Source organism: Notechis scutatus, chromosome 1 (assembly GCF_049901735.1).
Source record: "Notechis scutatus isolate UNSWTSFEM ecotype Mainland chromosome 1, rNotScu1.2, whole genome shotgun sequence".
NCBI lineage: Eukaryota > Metazoa > Chordata > Lepidosauria > Squamata > Elapidae > Notechis > Notechis scutatus.
The window spans coordinates 322,739,743-322,761,439 of NC_142009.1; the positions used below are offsets into that span (position 1 = coordinate 322,739,743).

Genomic DNA, 21,697 nt, shown 5'->3' on the forward strand with positions numbered 1-21,697 from the left:
CCTGTCTTCAATTTATATATCCATTTACATCCTATAGCATGTTTACCTGGTGGTAACTTAACGTTTTCATATACCTCCAGTCTTTTTAATGATTCCAGTTCCTTATCCATTGCTTTCTGCCAAGCAGCCTGATCCTTAGCAGGATAACAGTTTTAGTTCACTATAATTACTTGGAACTGTATTCACTTGGCATACAACACTAGCCTGATATCTATCAGGTGGTCGTGTTACTCGGGTTGAACGTCTTGGTAATACAGGGCTTACTGGTGGACTTTCCTGTGCCACCTGCTTCTGTTCTTCTAATTTCTTCCTGTGCCTGTTCTCCTACTTCCTCCTGTGCTTCCCCTTTAATGGCTATTTGTTGTTTACTGATATCATCTTTAGGGACTATTTGGGTGTCAATAATAATATCATTGCTGGATTCTTGTTCCAGTTTATCCCATCCAACGTGCTCAAATTTTTTTGCATTAGCACTGCAATAAACATGAGCTGTGCCTTGATCCCAGAATCTAAACGATCTATGGTTGGCCTCATAACCCACAAAAAATAACTTCTTAGCTCTATGTTGCCCTTTCAGTCTTACTTGTGAGGGAATATGCACCCATGCGTGTAGATAACTTAAATTTGGCTTTCTGCCATGACGAGTGAATGGCAATTATCCAGTTGTTGTATTAACTACATTGTTTAAAACATGGTTACTACACATTATGGCTTCACCCCAGTGTTTCAGGTAAACCTAAATCAGATAACATAGTGCGAGCCATGGCTTGTAATGTTTGCCCTCTTCGTTCTATAAATGAGTTATGTTGTGGTCTGTAAGGTGCAGAACATTTATGCTCAACACCAGCCAATTTCAACATATTTTGGAATCTTTTGTTAACAAATTCAGTCCCATTATCAGTTACTAAAGTAATTACTTTACTTTTCATTTTTGCTCAGCAAACCTTAGCCAGTTAAAGAAATGTTGGAATGTTTCTGTTTTGTTTTTCATAAGATAGCAGAAACCGTATTGTGAGTAATGGTCCATAATACTCAAAATATAGCAGGCACCTCCTAAACTTGGTTTTTTAGGACCAATTATGTCAGCAAACACAACCTCTAAAGGTTCTTTGGTCTTAAACCCATTTAGTCTGTTTGCTGGAGTAACCTTACTCTTTTCTTGACCACAAGCATTACAGTATAAATACTTGCTACAGGGTTTCAATTTTACTCCCTCTGACAATTCAACAGTTTGTTTGAGCATTTTGAAATTAATGTGCCCTAGACGTCTATGCAGTAAATGTATACATTCATCATGTGGCTTAACATTGTTATAAACTGAATTAGCCATCTTCAACTGGTCATCATGTATCACATATAAATCATTTTTTAAAGTAGCAGTAACACTTTTACCCTCTTTCTCTATTATACAGTTATCTCCCCTAAAGGTTACTACATAACCAATATTAACTAAAGCTCTTACTGATAATAAATTAAATTTCAGTTTAGGTACATATAACATGGTTAAATGTTCGTTTATACAAGAACAATATGCAGTACCTTCACCTGATGCGTTCATCTTCCATCCATTTGCCAATGATACATGTTGTTTACTCGTGGACATCTTTACAAACCTTTTTCTATCTTTAGTAATGCATTTTGATGCTCCACTATCAACAACCCACAAATCATTGTTTACAGTTGAATTGCTAGACATAGCTAAACTAACATTCTTCTTAGCCTTCTGGTGTTTACTAGTATTCTGTTGTTTTCCCTTCTTACAGAATTTAGCTATATGTCCCCTAGCCCCACAAGAAAAACATTTCCTAACAGTATAGGCAGTTGAAGACAAATCCTCTTCTTGTGGTTGTTCCTTCCTCATTTGGTCCCTATCCAGCCGTCTTCTTGCTTCTTCTAACAATCTTCCAGTTATGTCAGTCAATGTCAGTTTATCTCTGGGCAGTACTTCCAGTGAAGATACATAGTCATAACTTTCATCCAATGAGGAAAGAATGATGTAAACTTGATGCAGCTCTGAAAATATCAGTTCTTTTTCATGTAGCTCTTGAAAAGTTCTTTTTTCATGAAGTTTAAATGAGCTAACATATCTCCACCTTTCAGAAGACGTGCTCCGCTGCTCTAAACAGTTTATGTGTAAGATGTATGTGTGCACCTACACTGTCACGAACATAAATTCTCTTCAAATTCTCCCAACACCTAGCAGCAGACTCTTCTCCACGAATATGGACTAGCTGCTGGTAACTCAGTGTTAGTCCAATTATACAAAGAGCTCGTTCATTGTTCTGTTTAAAGTCAGCAATCTTCTTGGAATCGTCCTCATTAGCTGGATCCCAAGCATTTACATCTGGTGGGTCTTGAACTACATTCCATAAACCTTCTTTACGCAGAAGTAGACTGCACTTCATGGACCAGGAAACATAGTTTGTTCCATCCAACCGGGTTATCAGTGATAGACTTGTTCAAGTGACTTGTGCCATCTTTACCAGGATAGTAACCCACAATTAAACAGTAAACAGCTGTCTGTATACAGTACTGTGTATTCACACTAACTCTCAGTTATCTGAGCCTAGTATGGCCTGGGCCCAAAGCCAGTGTTGAGGTAATTCCCCGTTAGGAGAATGAGCGCATACAGGGAGACGTATTTGAGAGTAGTGTTTGAATAATACACACACAGTACACAGATAAACTGTACAGTAAATGTAGGTTTTTACTTCCAGACAATTTAAGCAAAGTTCAAGATAAGCAGTCCAAAAGTCATTCACAGGTAAATCAGTCAGTTTTTCAATCCAGGGATAATCCAAATATCAAAGTCCGGTGTCAAAAAACAGTTCAGTATCAGACTTACATTAAATCCAGTAATATCCGTCAATTGGAAGAAATGGAGCAACGGCAATACTTTCCAACAGAAGGAAACAGAGATACACTCACACTCTCTTCTGAGACTCAGACTAAACAAACCAGGTTTTTGGCTCCATCTTATGGCCGTTTGAGAAACCACACCTAATTGCAGTTTTTGCAATCTCTTAAAGACATAGTACTAAAATGTTTATTCTGGTTTATATATTTCTAACCCAAATATCTGTTAGGTGACTTATATTCCTAACAGGATGCTACAACCGTCATAAGTGTGAAAAATGGTCATAATTCACTTTTTTGTGCGATTGTAACTTCAGTCACTAAATGAACTGTTTTTAAGTCAAGGACTACCTTTAGTGCTTTACAGTACTCTCTAAGCAATTTACAGGGTCAGATCTTGCCCCCAACAATATGACCAAGAAGGGTAGAAGGCTTGAGTCAACCTTGAAATGGTCAGGATTGAACTGCTGGCAGTGGGCTGCAATACTGCATTCTAACCACTGCGCCACCACGGAATGACTAGTGTACCCAAACTGAAGAATAAGAATAAATGTGGGTCTGCAGAGAGAGAATACAGGAGAAAAAACATGATTAGAGGTAGTCCTCGACTTACAACAGTTCATTCAATGATTGTAAAAAGTTACAACTTTTTTCATACTAACACATCACTGCAGCATTTGCATGGTCATATGATCAAAATTCGGACGCTTGGCAACTGATGAATTTATGCCGGTTACAGTGTACCAGGGTCATGCAATCACTTTTTTGCAACTTTCTGACGTGAAATCAATGGGGAAGCTAGATTCACTTAACAACTGTGTTACTAACTTAATAACTTCAGGGATTCACTTAACAGCTGAGCTAAGAAAGGTTGTAAAATGGGGCAGAATTCACTTAACTGTCTCATTTAGCAACAGACACATTAGGCTCAATTGTGGTTATAAGTTGACGACTACCTGTATTCAGGAGTGGAATAGATACAGGATGTTAAGAAATCATGTGTTAGTTTTTTAAAGGGCTAGCAGAACTATTGCCTTACTTCCTTTAAAAGCAAAAACTATGAAGTTGAAGAAAAGCAGGCTAGACACTGAACGAATGTTTATTTATCTATCACAGGTTTTTTTGCCACAATAACTCACATATATTAAAATCTGTGATGATAGGATGATCTGAAGAAGTCAGGCATCATGCTTCAGAAATGAAGACCCATAAGTCTTATTACAATTCAGGATTTTTAATGGTGGAAATTCTGCCTGGCTCATATGCCCTGGTACTGGTGGAAAGGAGAAAGAAGTTGCCAATAATCTTTAGGAAAAAATGCTGTTATTTTCAACATAAATCCAACCAAGAAAGTTTCAACTTTGCAGAATTCAGCTTTATTTACATATTCAAATTTAAAAAGCATAATTACAACACACTTTGTTTTATCCAATTTTTAAATGTGCAGACTAAAAAAATCATGGTTCCTGTACACTACAAATAAAACCTGAAAAAAGTTCACCTTACTTAGGACAGGAGTGACTGCATTTATTTATAGTATTTATATCCACACCTATCAACTCAATTAAATATTCCTTTTTCAGACATTGTCAATGCCATATACAAACCACTGAGACTGCCCCTCTGAGAGGCAAGTGACCGACTACACAAACTAAACATTTATTTGGAAATAGGCAGATCCATCTTGCCAGTTTGAAAAGAACAAACTTCCAAATTATTCAGAGTCAAAAGGAAGCTGGCTTAGGAAGGCTGCATGCGCCCTTTCCCAAGCTGCCACAATTCATAAATGACTAACTTTTTGAAAAGGTTCCTCCCTTGGCAGGGAAGGCTTAGAAATGTTTTAAGACACAGAAAATAGCAATCAACTTGCCATGCTGCGTAATATGAAGTTTAAACCTAACACTTGTGTTCATAACAAAGGAAATGTTTCAGCAAAAAGATACCCCAGAGAGATACTAAAGGGCATGCCCAGGATATGTTGACTCTGCTCTAGTTCTAGTTGTTCTTCATGCTCCTAGTAACTCTTTGCATTACGATTCTAAAAGTAATTGAAAAGGAAGTCTTCAAAACTTTTAAGGAATTTGTCCTTTGCTAAATTCAAATATTCTTGAACTCTATAGCATAGCTTTCTCCAATCTGTTTGTTTTCAATTCACATAATTTCTAGTTATCATTGGAATTTGGCCATATTGGCTGGGATTATATGAAGTAACATCTAACAAATTTGGAAGACACCAGACTGAGCGAACCTGGCATACCCTGCTCGTTGCTACTTTCTAGTATCCTTTGGTATTTACAAATTTTGACAGTCCACTTTGACTTCTGCATGTATCAGAAGCCATCATCCAAGACCTTCATTTGGCTATCCAGGGATGTGCATTAAAAAAATGGCAAGGACATATGTAAATAGTCCTTAGCATGAATTTTCCAAGCACCAAAAATGTCCCCTTTAGTGAGAGACAAAATTTTACTTATTTACAAAACTAAGTTGCTTGTTGAATCTTAGATCTAAAAGCCAATCTTTACAACTCTTACAAGCTAGCTCTTTGTTCTAGTTGATCGTTTTGCTTTGGGGGAATTACAGAAATTTTACAACACATTCAAAGCCAAGTACACACCAGGACTTCCAATTACATATATACAGCTGCACCCCTCCCCCGAGCATACACACATACATACATGCACTGTTATCCTATCAATCACCCCCTCTGAAGACAAATAAACATGGGAGTCGATGAGACACCTAAAATTAGTATATCAAGCAGGCTCAAAGTAAATACAATACTCCAAATATTGAATTTCACTTCTATGTGAAATTTGCTGAGAACCTTTTTTTAACAGAATCTAATATATGTGCTCTTATCACATGTAGGGCAACGTCACACCTCATGCTGCTCCCTTCTCTTGGCTCTAATTGGGCTACAACTGCTCAAAACCAAAATAGTACATTAGGACTACACTAATTACAATCAGCATCCTGTTACTAAGACAAGATTCCCAATGTCTCTCACTGCTTCAGAGAATCTAGGGAGAAGGAAGAGAAAATGAATCTCTGTCCAACCTGATTATGTGAAAGGACACAAAGGGAAGATATGCTATAAATTACTGGCTCTTGCTGTTTTATATTGTATTCTGGACATACCTAGTTCATTCAATCACCTATGCCTCAACAAGCCTCTTAATAAAAATTATCAGCTTTGCATTGTTAAACCATCAATGAGACTGGAATGTTTAATCGATACTAGAAGGCAGATTTATGTTCCCAACTGAATTATCGCAACATAGGAACCTTCTCTTTATTGGTCCTAAACTGGGTGACATATCAAATCTTTATTTATGATAGATTTATAAAAAAAAAAAATCCCACAAAGTAGACTCACTCTCTTTGGACAAATACACTTTTGGTGAGGAAGTTAGTTCACATATGTAAGAATAACGTCCACTTTTAAATTTTGGGACCTTATATTCTTCTCAAAAATGAATTAGCTATTTTTGTTTTATAAATCTATCTCCCCCCCATTTTTGACTCTGGTCTCATGCTCAAACTGCATAGAAATGAGTTTCATTTTGTTTCCATTTAGTGGCCAGGCATGCTCATGTTAAGTCCAAGTTTCGTTTTGTTCTTCTATAGCACACATCTTAAAAAGAAAAGCACCTTCCCACTTTATTCTGTTTGCCATCTGTTTTCATTGCTTTAGTATTATGAAAAGAGAGGGACGTTGGTAGAGAGACATTCCTGTCTTTCTGCTCTAGAAAGAAGGCAGAAGAGATGAAGCCTAAATAACTTGGAAGGAAAATAATGTCCTTTTGGCCTAGAGACCTTTTGAAATCCTTTGGGAACAGATCAAGGTCAGAGTTAATCTTACCAGCCCCTGCAACCTCCCCATATTGCAATCTTCATGAGGGGCCTTATTATAGAATGCAAATCTTCTTTTCCAATTGCGTACAGCACAAATGCATCCAGAGCTGCATTTTCTTTTCTACACCCAGATTAGAGAACTCACATGTCTTTAGCTTCCCTTTGCTCAAGGAGACAGCAGTTTTAAGATAATCAAATGGACACCCTAAAATGGGTGAGCATATTTTGCTTTTCCACTATCAGCAGAATCCAGTCAAATTTAAAAACAAACAGGCCAAGGTATTTGGCTCCTGTCTAAGAGTTGCTTTTTTGTATAAGCTAAGGGCCTCTGTCTTACCTGGGCAACCTAGAAACATGATTACAAATTCACAAGAGCATAGTGGACATATCAGAGACTTCTGCTGAAGATCTCAGCTAATCATGGCGCAGGAGAAAGCTAGTTGTTCCAGTTTCAGTACCCAGGAGAAGAATTCTTAAGAGGCAAAAAGCAAATGTCATCCACAGCAGGAAAGAAAGTATGAAGATTATTTCAAAGAGACAACATAAACAATCCAGAACAATGCACATAAATTATGCCCAAATCTGACATTAGGATAGACCAATACTCATACTGTTTTTTTTAATTCTCCTTGTAAACTAGAAGAGCAAAAAGCCCTCAGAAAATAATTCCTGAAGCTGCATGATATTAAGAAACTTTGTCCTATGGAGCAAATTATATGCTATACGGATCTCTTTGCTTTTCCTTTTTTATATGAGGGGGGAAAAAACAAACAAAAAAGGCTTTGAGACCATGATTAAAACAGGAGCCAGAGAAGGAGGATTTCAGAGCCATATTTGCTACATAGCGCTAGCAGCAAACTCCTGCTATTACATGATTATTATTTTTTTTTAAAGAATAAACTCATTCATTCTTTCACCAGAGACGGGAAACTGTTCCCCATTCTTCTTCATTTTTGGCAATCCCTCTCGTAATGCTGCAAATGAAGGCAGTAGATGAGCAGCAAAGCTACTCTCATTATAGAATACAACAAACCTTCTCCTCTTTTCCAGAAAAAAGAGGGACCGAGAAAAAGAGTTGTTTTTGTTCCATTTTGAAAATAACTGAAAACAAATGGCAAAGTAAGGCAGAATGCAACTCAAAAAGATCTACAACCAGGAGTGAAAAGAAGAAAAACTGGCCCCTTTTGTGCTACCGTGGACAATCAACATGTTCAGGGGCATCTGGAGATCACAGAGACTCAGAGGCTACAGACTGGGGCTTTTGCATGGCCCAATTTTACCTGATGAAACCCACCCCAGTGGTTTCTTCCACTAGCAAGTATTGCTTGGCATGCAGTACTCTCTTCTATAGCATTTATCCCACCTTGGGACATATGCACAGACCCCCGCTATTCCTTGAGACTAAACAGTCACACAAGTGGAAGGGGAAAACGCCATGTGAAAAGTTCACATTGTTTAGCAATGAATAAGCCCTTGCTAAATATCATAGCGACTGGAGCCGTACGATGTTGGATAGTTCTGCCGGGAATACTGGAAGTGATCTACGAGGACATTGCCTCTGCTGCTACCATACTGGAAATCTCCATGATGTGCAAAGGAGGCAAGTCCATTCTGAGGCTTTTCCGGGGTACTCCAGCGCCGATCCAGGTTTGTTAGATCTCCCGTCGTAACAGGAAGGAGCTGCTTTTTTGCTTCCTGGTTTGCATCGTATTTGGTCTGTAAGATAATTATCAGTCTCAGAAATCAGAGTATCTAATGAAGTACAAACAACCTAAAGACAAGGGATACGTTAACTATCTTGAGAAATATTAAATGAGAAACTGCTAAATTGCTCTTTCCATTTATTAATGAGAAAGCAACTAAGTGCTCCCATTGATGATTGATAGGATTAAGAAGTCACCTCAGAATGTAGAGGATTGAGAAAGGAGTCCATGTGGCAGACACTATGGTGGGCTTCCATTATGGCAAAAGGAGAAGCAACATTGCCTTTGGAATCTTGGAGCAAATAAGATGTCCCAACAGGGCAAAACATAAACTCTAGCCTGATTGGTCAGTTCATTTGACTTGTAGAATCTCACACGAAGTCCCTGCCCACTATAACATCATAAACTGATGTCATCAATATTCCTGTAAAAGAATGAGCCAGACTGATTCCACTTTGGCTGGATGGGATCAGTGAAGCAAAGTGAATGTGGCCATATCACACTCAGACAAGAGGTGGGATTTTTTTTCCCTGTCATTTTTGAGAGGAAAACAGAGTTCTTTGCATTTTTCTGTCTGTACTGAACTGTAACTTGTTATATTATATTATACTGATTTGTTTAAGTGTGGTGGGCTGCTAAGATTACAGGCCACTAAGGAAACTCTCACATCCAGCTTATATAGTGTCAAAGTTTCTTTGTGGCATTTTGAAACAACATATCACTCCCTTCGCATCAACTACCAACCTCAGGTAAGAGGGCAGAACTGTAATCATGTCCTACCTAGACTGTTAAAGGCCATTTCAACTCTCAAGACTGGGGAACTCTATTTCATTTGATTATTTTATCATACTCATCTTTCATAACAATAGCTAGCTAGTCTTGAGTAATTTTTATATGGTATTTAAAATTGTTGCATATTTAAAATTGTTGCATATTTTATACTATAGCTTGTGAGGAATCAACCTAACTTTTGGTTTGTCTTTACAACAGGGGTCCCCAACCACCGGTCCGTGGACCGGTACCGGTCCGTGGAACAAGTCCTACCGGGCGCTGGCTTGCTGGCGCCGCCATCTTTTTGATGAAAAAGTGCTTCCGGTGAGCTTTCGGGTAGAAAGCTCACGGAAGCACTTTTCATCAAAAGATAAGCGGCATAGCGCTCGTGAGCTTTTCGGGTAGAAAGCCATTTCTACCGGAAAAGCTCACCGAAGCGCATGCCGCCATCTTTTGATGAAAAGTGCTTCGGTGAGGTCACCGAAGCACTTTTCATCAAAAAAGATGGCAGCACCCAGCTAATGCCGGTACCGGGCCGCACCATAAAAAAGGTTGGGGATACCGGGCCGCGGCATAAGAAAGGTTGGGGATCACTGCTTTACAATATTTGTCAGAATTAACTTTTTTTCTGTTTTCTTCCTAAACGTTTAAGGCATACACTGTTTAGTTTTCTATTCCAAAACTGTGGAGAACCATGTTGTTGATTTTGCACCATTGAAATTTGGCCATGTTGAGGACTGATAGAAGAGAATATTTGTAGCTCAAGACTGAATTGTAGGGTCTCTGGTGCTCTCTGAGCTTGGTTGCTTTCTTGTGGGCCTTTCATTACCAAATTAGGTAAACATTATCAGTGATGATGTCACCTAGTTTGGTAATGAAATATCTGCCAAAAAAACCCAGTTCAGAGAATACCAAGGTCTCCATATGTTGAGGAGCTACAAAAAAAGAGAACTATGGACCATTTGTGGCTCTCTAGCCTTATACAGCCAACATTTAAAGTACAACTTCATTCACGTGATTGAGAAATCAGGAGATAAGAATCCACAAATACAGACATATACCCCTTTCTCAAGTCATTAATGAAACTCAAAAGGTAACCAAAACTCATTCTATTCATTTTGAGGAAACAGAAAATGAACCCTGAGCTAGCCCCACCATTTAAAAAGTTAAACCTCAATTATGGTTGAATTCCAGCCTGAGTTCCAATCAGGGCTCAGAGAATGCTTGAACTACATACATTTTTCATTCACTGTTTGGCCTGAAGTTAAAGGAAGGTTTTCCATTGGCTACATACCTTGTTGTACAAAAACACTCCCAGGATAGCAGTCATCATGCCCAGAATATTGGTGGAGGTGACAGGGTTGCGAAGCATGATCAGGGAGACACTAATGACTGTGATTCTTTTTGTGGCATTTGCAACAGAATAACTCAAAGGGCTGATAAGGTTCAGGATGCTGAAGGCAATGACATTCTGGGCAAAGTTGCAGAAGCCGCTGATGGCCAAGAGAAGGATGGTCCATGGCCAATGAGCCATTGAACTCTGTGGAAGAAACAGTCTGTCAGACATCACTTAAAAGGAACAGAAGCAGCTACAACCCACCGGTTGTGGTAATTGGTTGGTTGTAACTTAATAGTTCTCTAACTAAGCACAAGGATTCCTAGCTTTCAATTCCAATCATTGCTTTTAGAAATGCAAGTCTTATAAATTGAAATTAAGACAGACAGACAATTGAAAATTCAGCCATTCTTCTGTATAGTCCATTGCCACAATTCTGCTGGAATATGAAACATGTTTCTCATACTCCTTGCTTAAAACAAAAAAAAGGTGCAATCTAAATTCAGTAGCGTATGAAGATACTTCTATAATATTTAATCCTAAATGGCTGTAAGCAATAAAAATATTACAAAGTAGCATTTAAATAAATATAGCATTATTGCATAATTATATCTGAATGTTAGGATTTTAGAATTTAAGAGCAGCATGAATTGGCTGTGAATTTTATTTTGAAGTCAATGTTTTCCCCCCAAATTTTATATTTCTTCCAATATTGCATAGTGATATGAAACTGAAAGCAGCAAAGAAAACAGAATAACGAATGATGTGATTATAAAAGCAGTGCACATGAGTAATAAATAACAAATCCAAATACTTTCCCCATAAAGCATTTTTTTAAAAAATATTCTGAACTTGAGCAGTAGGAGCCTATATATAATGAACATTAAAGCATAATATGCTTTGCTTTCAAGGGCATAAAGATATTTTAGAGTAGGCATGCACATGATGTACCATCTGCAGCTCCTTAAATAAAATGTAATTTTCCCAGTATTTTCCCATGTTGTTAAAGCATTTTTTTGCCTGTGAATCCAAGTCACAGTATATAGTTCACCAGTTGTTGACATAAAACTATTTTTATGATAGAATTGCGGTGGCGCAGTGGTTAGAGTTGCAGTACTGCAAGCTACTTCTGCTGACTGTTGGCTGCCTGCAATTTGACAGTTCAAATCCCACCAGGCTCAAGCTTGACTCAGCCTTCCATCCTTCCAAGGTGGGTAAAATGAGGAGCCAGATTATTGGGGGCAATATCGTGACTCTATAAACTGCTTAGAGGGGATATAAAGCATTGTGAAGCGGTATATAAGTCTAAGTACTATTGCTATTACTATTTATATGCACCATAACCATTGTAATTAATTTATTGTCAAGTAAAGAATTTTCAGTTCTGATATATCCTCTATTTTTTAACATTTCATTCAAAAATTATCTTTTAGTAAGAGCATAAATGAAAGAGCCATGACAATTGAATCATCAGTTTGAAAGTCAATCTATTAAACTAAAACAGTCTTGTGGGAAAGGTTTGCTTTCATACGATTAAAACAAATTAAATACACTTTTTTCTATAACATACTGAAATCTTGCTTGCTTAGTCTGTTACGGGTGGTACTTATTTAATGACCAATTGTTCAGTGACCAAAGTTATGAAGGTGCTGAACAAGTGACAGTTATGAACAGTCTTTATATGTTGCATCCCCAGGGTCACCTGACCACCATTTGCAACCTATTTTCCTGGCTTCCTATCCAGTCAATCAGGAAGCTAGCAGGGGGTCACAAAAGATGACCATGTGAAGATCTCACACTTCACAACCTGTGATGATTCACTTAATGACTGTAACTGGGACTGCCAGAATTTCTGTTGCTAAGCAGCAGTCAAGTGACATGCTTTATAACCATGTTACTTAGCAACAGAAGTTCTGATCCCAATTACCTTGTTTAATCAAGGACTGCTATTAATATAAGAGAAATAAGGCCAGCCAGCTTTCAAAAAAAGTTGAAAAAAGATATAGTTTTATTATTGAATAACTAGTTTTCTTTTAGAATTATTTAACCTGTTAGCATACTGTGCATAATTTACCAGATGTAGCTGAGATTTCTAAGTGCAAAGAAATGGATACTCTATAAGGTATTTTAAAGGATGAAAAAGTTATCAAGCTTTTGCAATAATTTCTAAACTGGAATGGGCAACATGGCACTATTCGGATTCAATAGTCAAAAATTCTTACTAGCTACACTGGGTACAGTTTATTTACTTAGCCACCTACCTGCTAGGCAACTACACTATAATTTAACAGCAGATACCTTAGTGGGGACATATTTGCTAAAAAACAGTATAACTTAGTGACAAGTTTAAATTAATATAATTTTGGTAAGGAATTGTTTACTAATAAGATTTAGATTTTTCTTTCCTCAAAGAGTTCAACAGTCCTTCAATTTCAGCAAACCCCTTGAGATTGGCTAGCCTGTCACTTGATCAAAGTTAATACAATGATAAAATCCATAAAAGCTGAAAACTCAAAAGGCATGAGCAAAAAATACATTTTGAGCTCCCTCATAAAGTACAGCAATAAAGGCACTTCCCGGAACAATTTATTATACAACCTGCTACCAAAAAAGGCAAGATTATTCGTGTTAACACTAGCTTTGCCTTTAGCAGGGTCTGCAAAAGTGCCTAGTTAATGACCTAAGCTGGTCATCATAAAGAAAATCTATTTTTGCAGCCACTAAGAGTACACGATGACTTGATGGCACATAATCAATCCAAAGCTATGAGACTCTGAGTGCTTAGAACTGGTTTATAAAGCTACTGGAAAGCAGTGCAAATGTTTCAGCACAGTGATGATATGGCAACACTTTTCTAGCCACATTTTAAGCAGTTGCAATTTCCATACTGTCCACAAAGGGCTTCCCTCAATACATACATGGCAATAGCCTTTCAGGTTACCAGCATCTGGATCACCAATACCAGGTCTCCATCTCCAGAAAGGGGCTCAATTTATTTTTCAAATAAGCTGATAAAAGGCCCCTTTGCCACTGATGTGATGTGGCTGTCCATTCCAGATCCAGGAAGGACCCCCAGACTTGAATCTGCACCTTCAGGGAGAGTACAACCCCATCCAGCATAGCCTTATCTCCTGAATCTTGAAGTTCAGCCCCTGGATCAGCAACAATTCCATCTTGTCTGGTTTCAGCTTCACTTTGTTCTCCCATAGTCAATCCTTTACAGCCCGGAGACTTGCAGAAGCTCTGGAGGCATCCAATCCTGAGCTTGCAGGAAAGGAGAAGTATAGCTGAGTATCATCAGCATACGGACAGTGACTAGCTCCAAACCCAGCAGCCTCACACAAATGTTAAATATTATTAAACTCTGCATGATCTGCAGGACAATCCCAGGGGTTGAGCAGCAGTCTCTGATAACACTATCTGGTAGTGCCTTGAAGTGAAAAGAAGCAGAATTACTGAAAACAGTGACACTAACTTTCAGCTTTTTCAATAGTTCCAGCAGGTTGGCATGACCAACGGTATTAAAAGCCACCAAAAAGGAGACCATAGGAACATCAATATGATTGCATTTTCCTTCTCTTTCTCCAAGCAATGGCTTACTTTTTAATGCAGATTTCACTATTTAACAATATACCAAATGAGGTACAACACAAGTATACATTTCAATAATTGAAAAAGTTATTTAGTTAAAAGCAAACATCTTATTGTGAATCTTTCCATCTCTACACTATTCATTGTCTACAACGGGCTGAGCTCTTCCATCTAAGTACCCTTCTTCTTGTCTACCAGAAGACCACAAGCTCCATTGAAGAACATAGGCTCAAAAAACGTCGACAAATTTCAAGAATTCCGTCAACCTGTCATTCAGTTCAGTTTTGGAGCTCTCGTGGTTTTATTGCTAATATGCTCAAAGTCCTCCATGATGATCAAAATCTGGGTTCAATATCAGTTCTAAACAATTAAGACAAAAATATGGAAGAGCTGCAATGAGAAACATGATAGAAATACCACAAAAAAAGCAATGGGAGCCTCTTGACCACAACTCACTCCAGGGGCGTACTTCAAGCCAAAGGCCTTTTTCTACAGGCTTAGTTAACACTTACCAAGTCATTTTCTACCAGGAATGAGGATAGATCAACCAGCACCCATGTTGGGATCATGAAAAACACAGCATGGCACCCAAGGATGTTCAACAGACGGAGATGGTGTATTCGTGAATCTCTTAAAACCTGTAAGAACAAAGAATTCAGAAACAGCTTCTCCTTCAAGGAATCATTTCTTTTAATTGCTTTTCTTCCTGTAAACTGAAATGCAACTGCTGTATCTCAAACACATAATTTCGCTACCTGTGTACAACTGAACACAGTGGCAGTGATTAAACCATTTTTTTCTAATTTGATGACCTACAGATAAATTGCATCTCAGCTTTCAGAATTCCCAGCCTTCATAGCTGTTGGGCAATGTTGAGACTGTAGAAAGAATGCAGAGAAAAGCAACAAAAATGACAAGGGGACTGAAAGCTAGAGCAGATGATGAACAGTTGTGGGAACTGGGGTGTCTAGTCTGATGAGAAGGACAAGAGATGACATGATGATAGCAATTTTCCAATATTAAAGGGGTTGCAACAGTAGAGGAGGTCAACCTATCACCAAAATACCTGATGATAGGGCAAGAAACAATGGATGCAAACTTATCAAGCAGAGATACAGCCTAAAACTAAGGAGAAATTTTCTGACAGTGAGAGCAATTAACCAATGGAACCGCTTGCCTCCAGAAGTTGTGGGAGCTTCATCACTGGAGGTTTTTAATACGAATTGGACAGCCATTTTTCCGGAGAGGTATAGGGCCTCCTGCCTGAGCAGCAAGGTAGACTAGAAGACACTTTCCAGCTGTTTTTTTTTTTTTTTTTGTATTATACATAAATGAGATCTTATTTTGAATCTGAGGCACCAAGTTGAAAAATCTCGACTAAACAATAAAATAATAAAATTTGAAAAATCTGGACAATACTAGCATCTAACTACAAACTAATTGGGTGACTCTGTGCGTGTCTATCTTAAAAAGCCTTCCAAACCAATATCTTTAAGCTGTTCAAGAAATTATATTATACATTGAACTTTTAAGTCACTTAAAAAGCCTGAAAATTCATCATATAAACTAACATACAAAATCCAACTTACTTAGTGTATTTGTGCTATATGTTAAGACTAAAAAAATTGGATGTTTAAGGTTCAATGTGCTGTGAGAACTCAACCATATTCTTATAATGCTGTGTGAATAAGGCCATCGTGTTAAGGCATGATTTTTGAGGTATGGCATGTTATGAACATAAACTACCAGCTGACTTAAGGAAACCCTCCCCTACTCTCCATTTCAGTTTTCCATCTATAAATTGGTTAACAATTGTAGCTTAGACTTTGTGTACCCAAAAAAATATTCCTACACCATTAGACAGCATCAGAGGATATGGATTTGAAATGTGAATATATTGCATGTGTGTTACAAAGATCAACAGCATGATCGTTAGTGCAGAAATATCAAGTATATTTGCAAATGTGTATCCCAATGCAAATATATATATTAAAACAAATAACCACAGGGTACCTTCTTTGAGAAAATATTCTGAAGTGAGAAGCAGAGAGTTGCAGCCAGGGCACTGATAAGCCCCCAAGTATCAAATGAGAGTTCTGTAACTGTAGCCAGCAGGACTCCACCAATAATAGGGATGAGGGATAAATATACCTGACAGAAGAAAAGAAAAAAGTACTATTATTTATTAATTAATTAAATGTGTTTGCTGCCCATCTCACTTCACAGAAATTCTGAGCATCTTACTTATATGGGACATCAGCTGTTTTCCAAGTTCAGGTGGTATAGAAAGTTTATGCAAGCTTCACAAAACTCTCTTTCCAAATGTTTTCTTTTTCCAGATAAACATTTCAATGGAACAACTGCAGAGAAGCATCAAATACTTCACCCCTCTGACTACTCTTTATTTTTCTTACCTTGGTTGTCTGCTTTTCCTTCATGATGATTCTTGACAGGAGAACAACCCAGATAGGCATTGTTGCTTTAACTGGAAAGAGGAGGAAAGACACAGAATTAAAGTGAGAAGAGAGGCCGGTAACAAGGCCTGTGAAATAAAAGCTACTTAGAAACTGACATATTGCATGCAGATATTACTCAACACTGTTTAATGTAGTATAAATAATTGTTCAACTGTCATTTGGGTATGCAAAAGCTTCCATGGTGATACTGTGACACTACTAGACTGACACTTTCTCCCATACTACTTCCTGCTTTACAACTAAACTACGTGCTAACTACTCGTGCCATTTTGAAAAAACAAGGACTGCTTTTCTAAAAAGAAAAGATACAAAAACCTTGCCTGAACACAATTTTTAATATGCAAATAAACAAGAATTAAACAACTACAAGAAGCTTGCAGTGTGAAATACAGATAGACCTCGACTTACAACAGTTGGTTTAGTGACTATTTGAAGTTACAAGGGCACTGAAAAAAGTGACGTATGTATATTTTTCACATGACTGTTACAGCATCTCCAGGGTCAGATGATCAAAATTCAGATACTTGGCAACTAGCTCATATTTATGACAGCTACAGTGTACAGGATCATGCCTTTTTGCGGCTTTCTGACAAGTGAAATCAATGAGGACGCCAGATTCACTTAACAACTGTGTTACTAACTTAACCACTGCAGTGATTCACTTAACAACTGTGGCAAGAAAGGTTGTAAAATGGAGCAAAACTCACTTAATAACTATCTCGCTTAGCAACAGAAATTTTGGGCTCAATTGTGGTCATAAGTCAAGGACTACCTATATTGAAACATATTCTATTTTACCTCCACAATAAGTCTGCACGGATAAAGATAAATAGAGATATCAAGGCTCTATGGGATTTCTGAGATTACTTAAATATGCCTGAACATTTCTCTGGGGAGAATCCTTTGTTGGTAAAATAAATTTACTTGAGGAACAAAACCTTTTATTCCCTCAGCTTCTCCAGTATCTCCCTGGAGCAGAATGTGATATTGTACAAACTGTATGGGGGGAAATGAATTATACCCCTCACTCCTCCCACGTTATTTATACTGACAGAAGATCTTCAAATGAAGATGGTTCACTGGATTTCATTATTAGACAGCACAACCCTGAGTTTTCCCTGCCTTTGCTTCCCTCTTAAGTCCCATCAGGCATTCTGACTGAACCAGATTATTGGCAGTAAAAGTTCTTTTTAAAAAACAATACCATACCCTTGAGACATGTTTTTTCTTCCTCATTCTCTTGAAGTTCTGCCAACATTCTACACAGAGATGGAGACAGCCCGGTAATCTAATGAAAGCTGATACCTCCATACAGAGAAATCCCCCCTTCTAGCTCTTTGCACATCCACTTGTGAAATAGTTTAGCACTGAACTACGAAGAGAAATACAAGTAGTCCTTGACTTACAACAGTTTAATGACCTTTCGACGTTACAATGGTGCTGAAAAGAGTGACTTATGACCATTTTTCACACTTATGATGATTGCAGCATCCCCATGGTCACACTTGCAACTGGTTTCATATTTATAACGGTTGCAGTGTCACGCTTGCAGTGTAACGTTGTCAGTTTTTTTGTGACCTTCTGACAAGCAAAGTCAATAGGGGAAGTGAGATTCACTTAAACTTCACCTAAAGGTTCACCTAAACTTAACAATCACGTTACTAATTTAACAACTGCAGTGATTCACTTAACAACTGCAACAAGAAAGGTTGTAAAATGGGGCAACGTTCACTTAACAACAGACATTTGGAGCTTAAGTGTGGTCGTAAGTCGAGGACTGCCTGTAACCCAGATTCCAACTCATCCTTAGTCACAAATGTTCACTGGGTAATATTGGGCCCATCACTTCCTCTTAGCCCAGCTTACCTCACAAGACAGTTGTGGGGTATAAACAGGAGACAGCACAATGCACTGCTACCCCTTGTGACTAGTAGCCCTAGAGTGGGGACTGGCACCAAAGACACCCAGCTTCTATCTAGCCCACCCTCAGCCATAGGAAGCAGCTTACTGGTGACTTTGGGCCAGTCATTCTCTCAGCTCAACAAGGTTATTCCTGGGGAGAAAATGGGAAGAAATGCTACTAGGGATGCTGTCTTAGGTCAACCAATGCGCAAGATGGTATCCTCTGAGAGATAAAGGACATTCGGCAGAAGTGCTTCCTTCTTTTCTCAGTTACTCAACCACCAGGCCCGGGGGAAGAAAAAAACGGTTATTCCCACTTGCCAGCATATCCGCAGGCGACGTTTCACCATCTCTACTTCTAGAAAAGGGCAGGGCAAAAGTGAAGGACATCTCCCTCCTCCTCCTCCTCCCAGCGCGTTTCCTTTTCAACCTGAAAGCAACTCTGCACATGGGCCAGAGCCTCCCTCCCTCCCCTTCCCCCCTCCTCCCACCCCCCCTCGCGCGCGCCCCATCATACCGGTGTGAGCGTAGGAAACCGGGACGCGCCAAAGGGAGACGTGGGCCGAGACGGAGGCTAAATACTTGCCAAAAGCCAGCGGGAGGATGAGGCGCGGGTAGGCGCGAGGGGGCAGCTGGGCAGGGCTGGCGGCGGGCACCCGCCAGGCCCGCAACAAGGGCGGCAGGAGCGCCACCAGGCCCAGCACATGGCAGAGGGAGACGGTGACGGGTCGCGGGAAGTCGCCCAGGAGCACCTTGTTCACCACATTCCCGCCGGCGCTCAGCGCGTACCATGCCAGGCAGAGCGCGGGCACGCGAAAGAGCCCCGTGGATCCGCGAGGGGGCGCGCCGGAAGGGCCGGCGGGCGAGGGGGGGACGGGAGGGGGGAGGAGGAGGCCGGGAGGTGGAGGCGACGGCGGCGACGACGACACCATCCTCCGGTTGGGGAAGAAGAGCTGCACCGGTGCCTCCGCAGCCGGGCCGGAGCCGCTTTGCCCTTTTTTCGGCCCTCGGACGCGTCACTTCCGCACAGCCGGCGGAAGCGGCGTGCCATAGCGACGGAAGCCGGGGAGACGGCGACGTTCAATTGGAGAAGAAAGCGAAGTTTTCACCGAGCGGTCCTGGCAACAGAAGAGCAGCGGGCTCGTTTCGCTTTCTTTACGGTGAGGGGCACCGGGGGAGGGAGCAGGGAAGAGCGAGAAACGACTACGCTGCTTTAGCTCCCAAAGGGTTAAGGGGGTTATTATATTGTGGGAGCTTCATCACTGGAAGCTTTCAAGAAGAGACTGGACTGTCCATCTGCCAGAAATGATGTAGGGTCTCCTGCTTGGACGCGTGTGTGTATGTATATATATCTGTATGTATATATATGTATGTATGTATGTCTTGGACTAGATGACCTACAAGGTCCCTTCCAACTCTGTTAATCTGTTAAGTAATACTACTGATAAAATTAGGCTCTCGTTTTTCCCCTAGAATAACATACTGAGAGGGCGCAAATCCTCTCTCTTCCTAGCCTGGAGTCCCACATTGCTCATTTACTCACGCCTGCAGTGACTTGACCATTTTTCACACTCATGACATGACCATTGCAGCATCCCCCCATGGTCACGCGATTTATATTTGGATGCTCGACAACTGACTCGCTTATATGATGGTTGCAGTTGTCCTGGGGTCATGTGCTCCTGTCGAAACCTTCTGACAAGCTAACTTGATGGGGTAACCAGATTCACTTAACCATGTTTAACAACTGCAGTGATTCATTTAACAAATGCAGCAAGAAAAAAACGTAAAATGGGGCAAAACTCACTCACTTAGCATCATGAATTTTGGGCTCATTTGTGGATGTAAGTTGAGGACTACCTGTTATTTCTACGTGCCATCAGGCGCTGCACAGATGCAATCACAAAGTGTCAATCTCAGTGCTTCCCAGTACTTGTTCTGGGAACTAAAGTACAGTATCTCTAAAATGAGATACTGTAACGGGCTGACTATGCTCACCTCAGCATCATTTCTACTCAGATGTTATGTTAGCTGCTGGTGCTTACTCTTGTAGACAACAAAGCATCGCTTACCCTCCAGTAATGTACACAACCATTGAAGCAGATCTCACAAAATAAAATCCAAAACATGAAATTATGGACATCTGGTATTGAGGATTCCACTAGGATTTGCACAAAGCAGAAAAAAGTGATTCTGTTTAAACTCAGCATAAAAGGGCCTCACAAGGAATATTCCAAATTTGCTGGATTCTGCAGAATAAAATTCAAAATTTCTTGAGTGTCTTGTTCCATCCTCAAACAAAATTCTTCGTATCAAAGTCATAATACTCACATTTACAGTTTAGATGTCAAAATATTTTCAAATGTTTTGCACAAATATTTCATGTTTCTGTCAGAGTAGACCGGGCCTGTGAAATGCGTTTCCCATAGCAATACAATTCAATATGTTGAATTACACCTTTAAGCGTTTGACAGTGTTCTCAAACATAAAAGCCTAATTACAATAAGCCTATGACTCATGCTTGCCCCTTCTTTTCTTTCCCATACTACCTGGAGTTGAGTGGGGAGTGGGATAGTCCAGCAAATGATGACTTGGCGAAGATCCTGAAGTCCTCAAGATGCCTTAAAAGTTTCAGTTTGCAGGCTAACCCTTTCTGAATTTACTTAATTTTACTTTGCTATAGTGCCCATTTTTCTTTTGCTGCAATGAATTAGGTGCAGCTATTTGTGAAGCATCCTATTTTTAATTTAAAAAAAAAGTTTAAATAGTGCTGATGTTACCCTTGTGGGTTCAGGTCAGATTTTTTTTTAACATATTGTATATATTTCTATTATTTAAATTTGTTTTGCCTTGTTTTCCCAGGTTAGTTTATTATTTATTTTTGCAAAAAAAAAAACATTGACAAAATACCCAGTATAAAATAAAGTGATGTACAAAACGTTGATTCCTTCAATCCCACCTCACCAAAGCGAAGGTCTGGCTAAGAAACACTGACTGCCCAAATGTCTCCCAGTGAATTAGAATCTAAATTTTTTACAATCATAATCCAACACCAGCAGCACTTGCCACATTGGCTTACTAAAAAATCAAATCAGCCTACGTACAAAACCTAAGCATGAATTTAAAAATAATAAATTTAAAATTAGCTACAGAAGAATCACAGGCCAAGAGAAGTAAAATATTCTTCCAATGATATCTCCAGG

The 21,697-nt window shown here is 39.3% G+C and overlaps 1 protein-coding gene across 1 annotated transcript; it reads right to left on the minus strand.

The window, feature by feature from the left end:
- Positions 1-4,209: 4,209 nt before the first annotated feature.
- Positions 4,210-19,512, minus strand: SLC35E1 (solute carrier family 35 member E1). Its single transcript, XM_026670924.2, has 6 exons — positions 19,012-19,512; positions 16,530-16,600; positions 16,129-16,266; positions 14,628-14,753; positions 10,483-10,728; positions 4,210-8,430 (listed from the first exon to the last, which is right to left on the minus strand). The coding sequence occupies exons 1-6, from the start codon at positions 19,424-19,426 to the stop codon at positions 8,191-8,193; spliced, it is 1,236 nt and encodes a 411-aa protein (XP_026526709.1). The 5' UTR covers positions 19,427-19,512; the 3' UTR covers positions 4,210-8,190.
- Positions 19,513-21,697: the final 2,185 nt, after the last annotated feature.

What these genes read in the sequence shown, in the direction of transcription:
- SLC35E1 (XM_026670924.2), bottom strand. Translation starts at nt 19,426, where the DNA reads ATGGTGTCGTCGTCGCCGCCGTCGCCTCCACCTCCCGGCCTCCTCCTC. An exon ending in AGGAAAAGCAGACAACCAAG is followed by an intron (nt 16,267 to 16,529) that starts GTAAGAAAAATA and finishes TTCTTCTGTCAG; the next exon opens with GTATATTTATCCCTCATCCC. An exon ending in AGAATATTTTCTCAAAGAAG is followed by an intron (nt 14,754 to 16,128) that starts GTACCCTGTGGT and finishes TTGTTCTTACAG; the next exon opens with GTTTTAAGAGATTCACGAAT.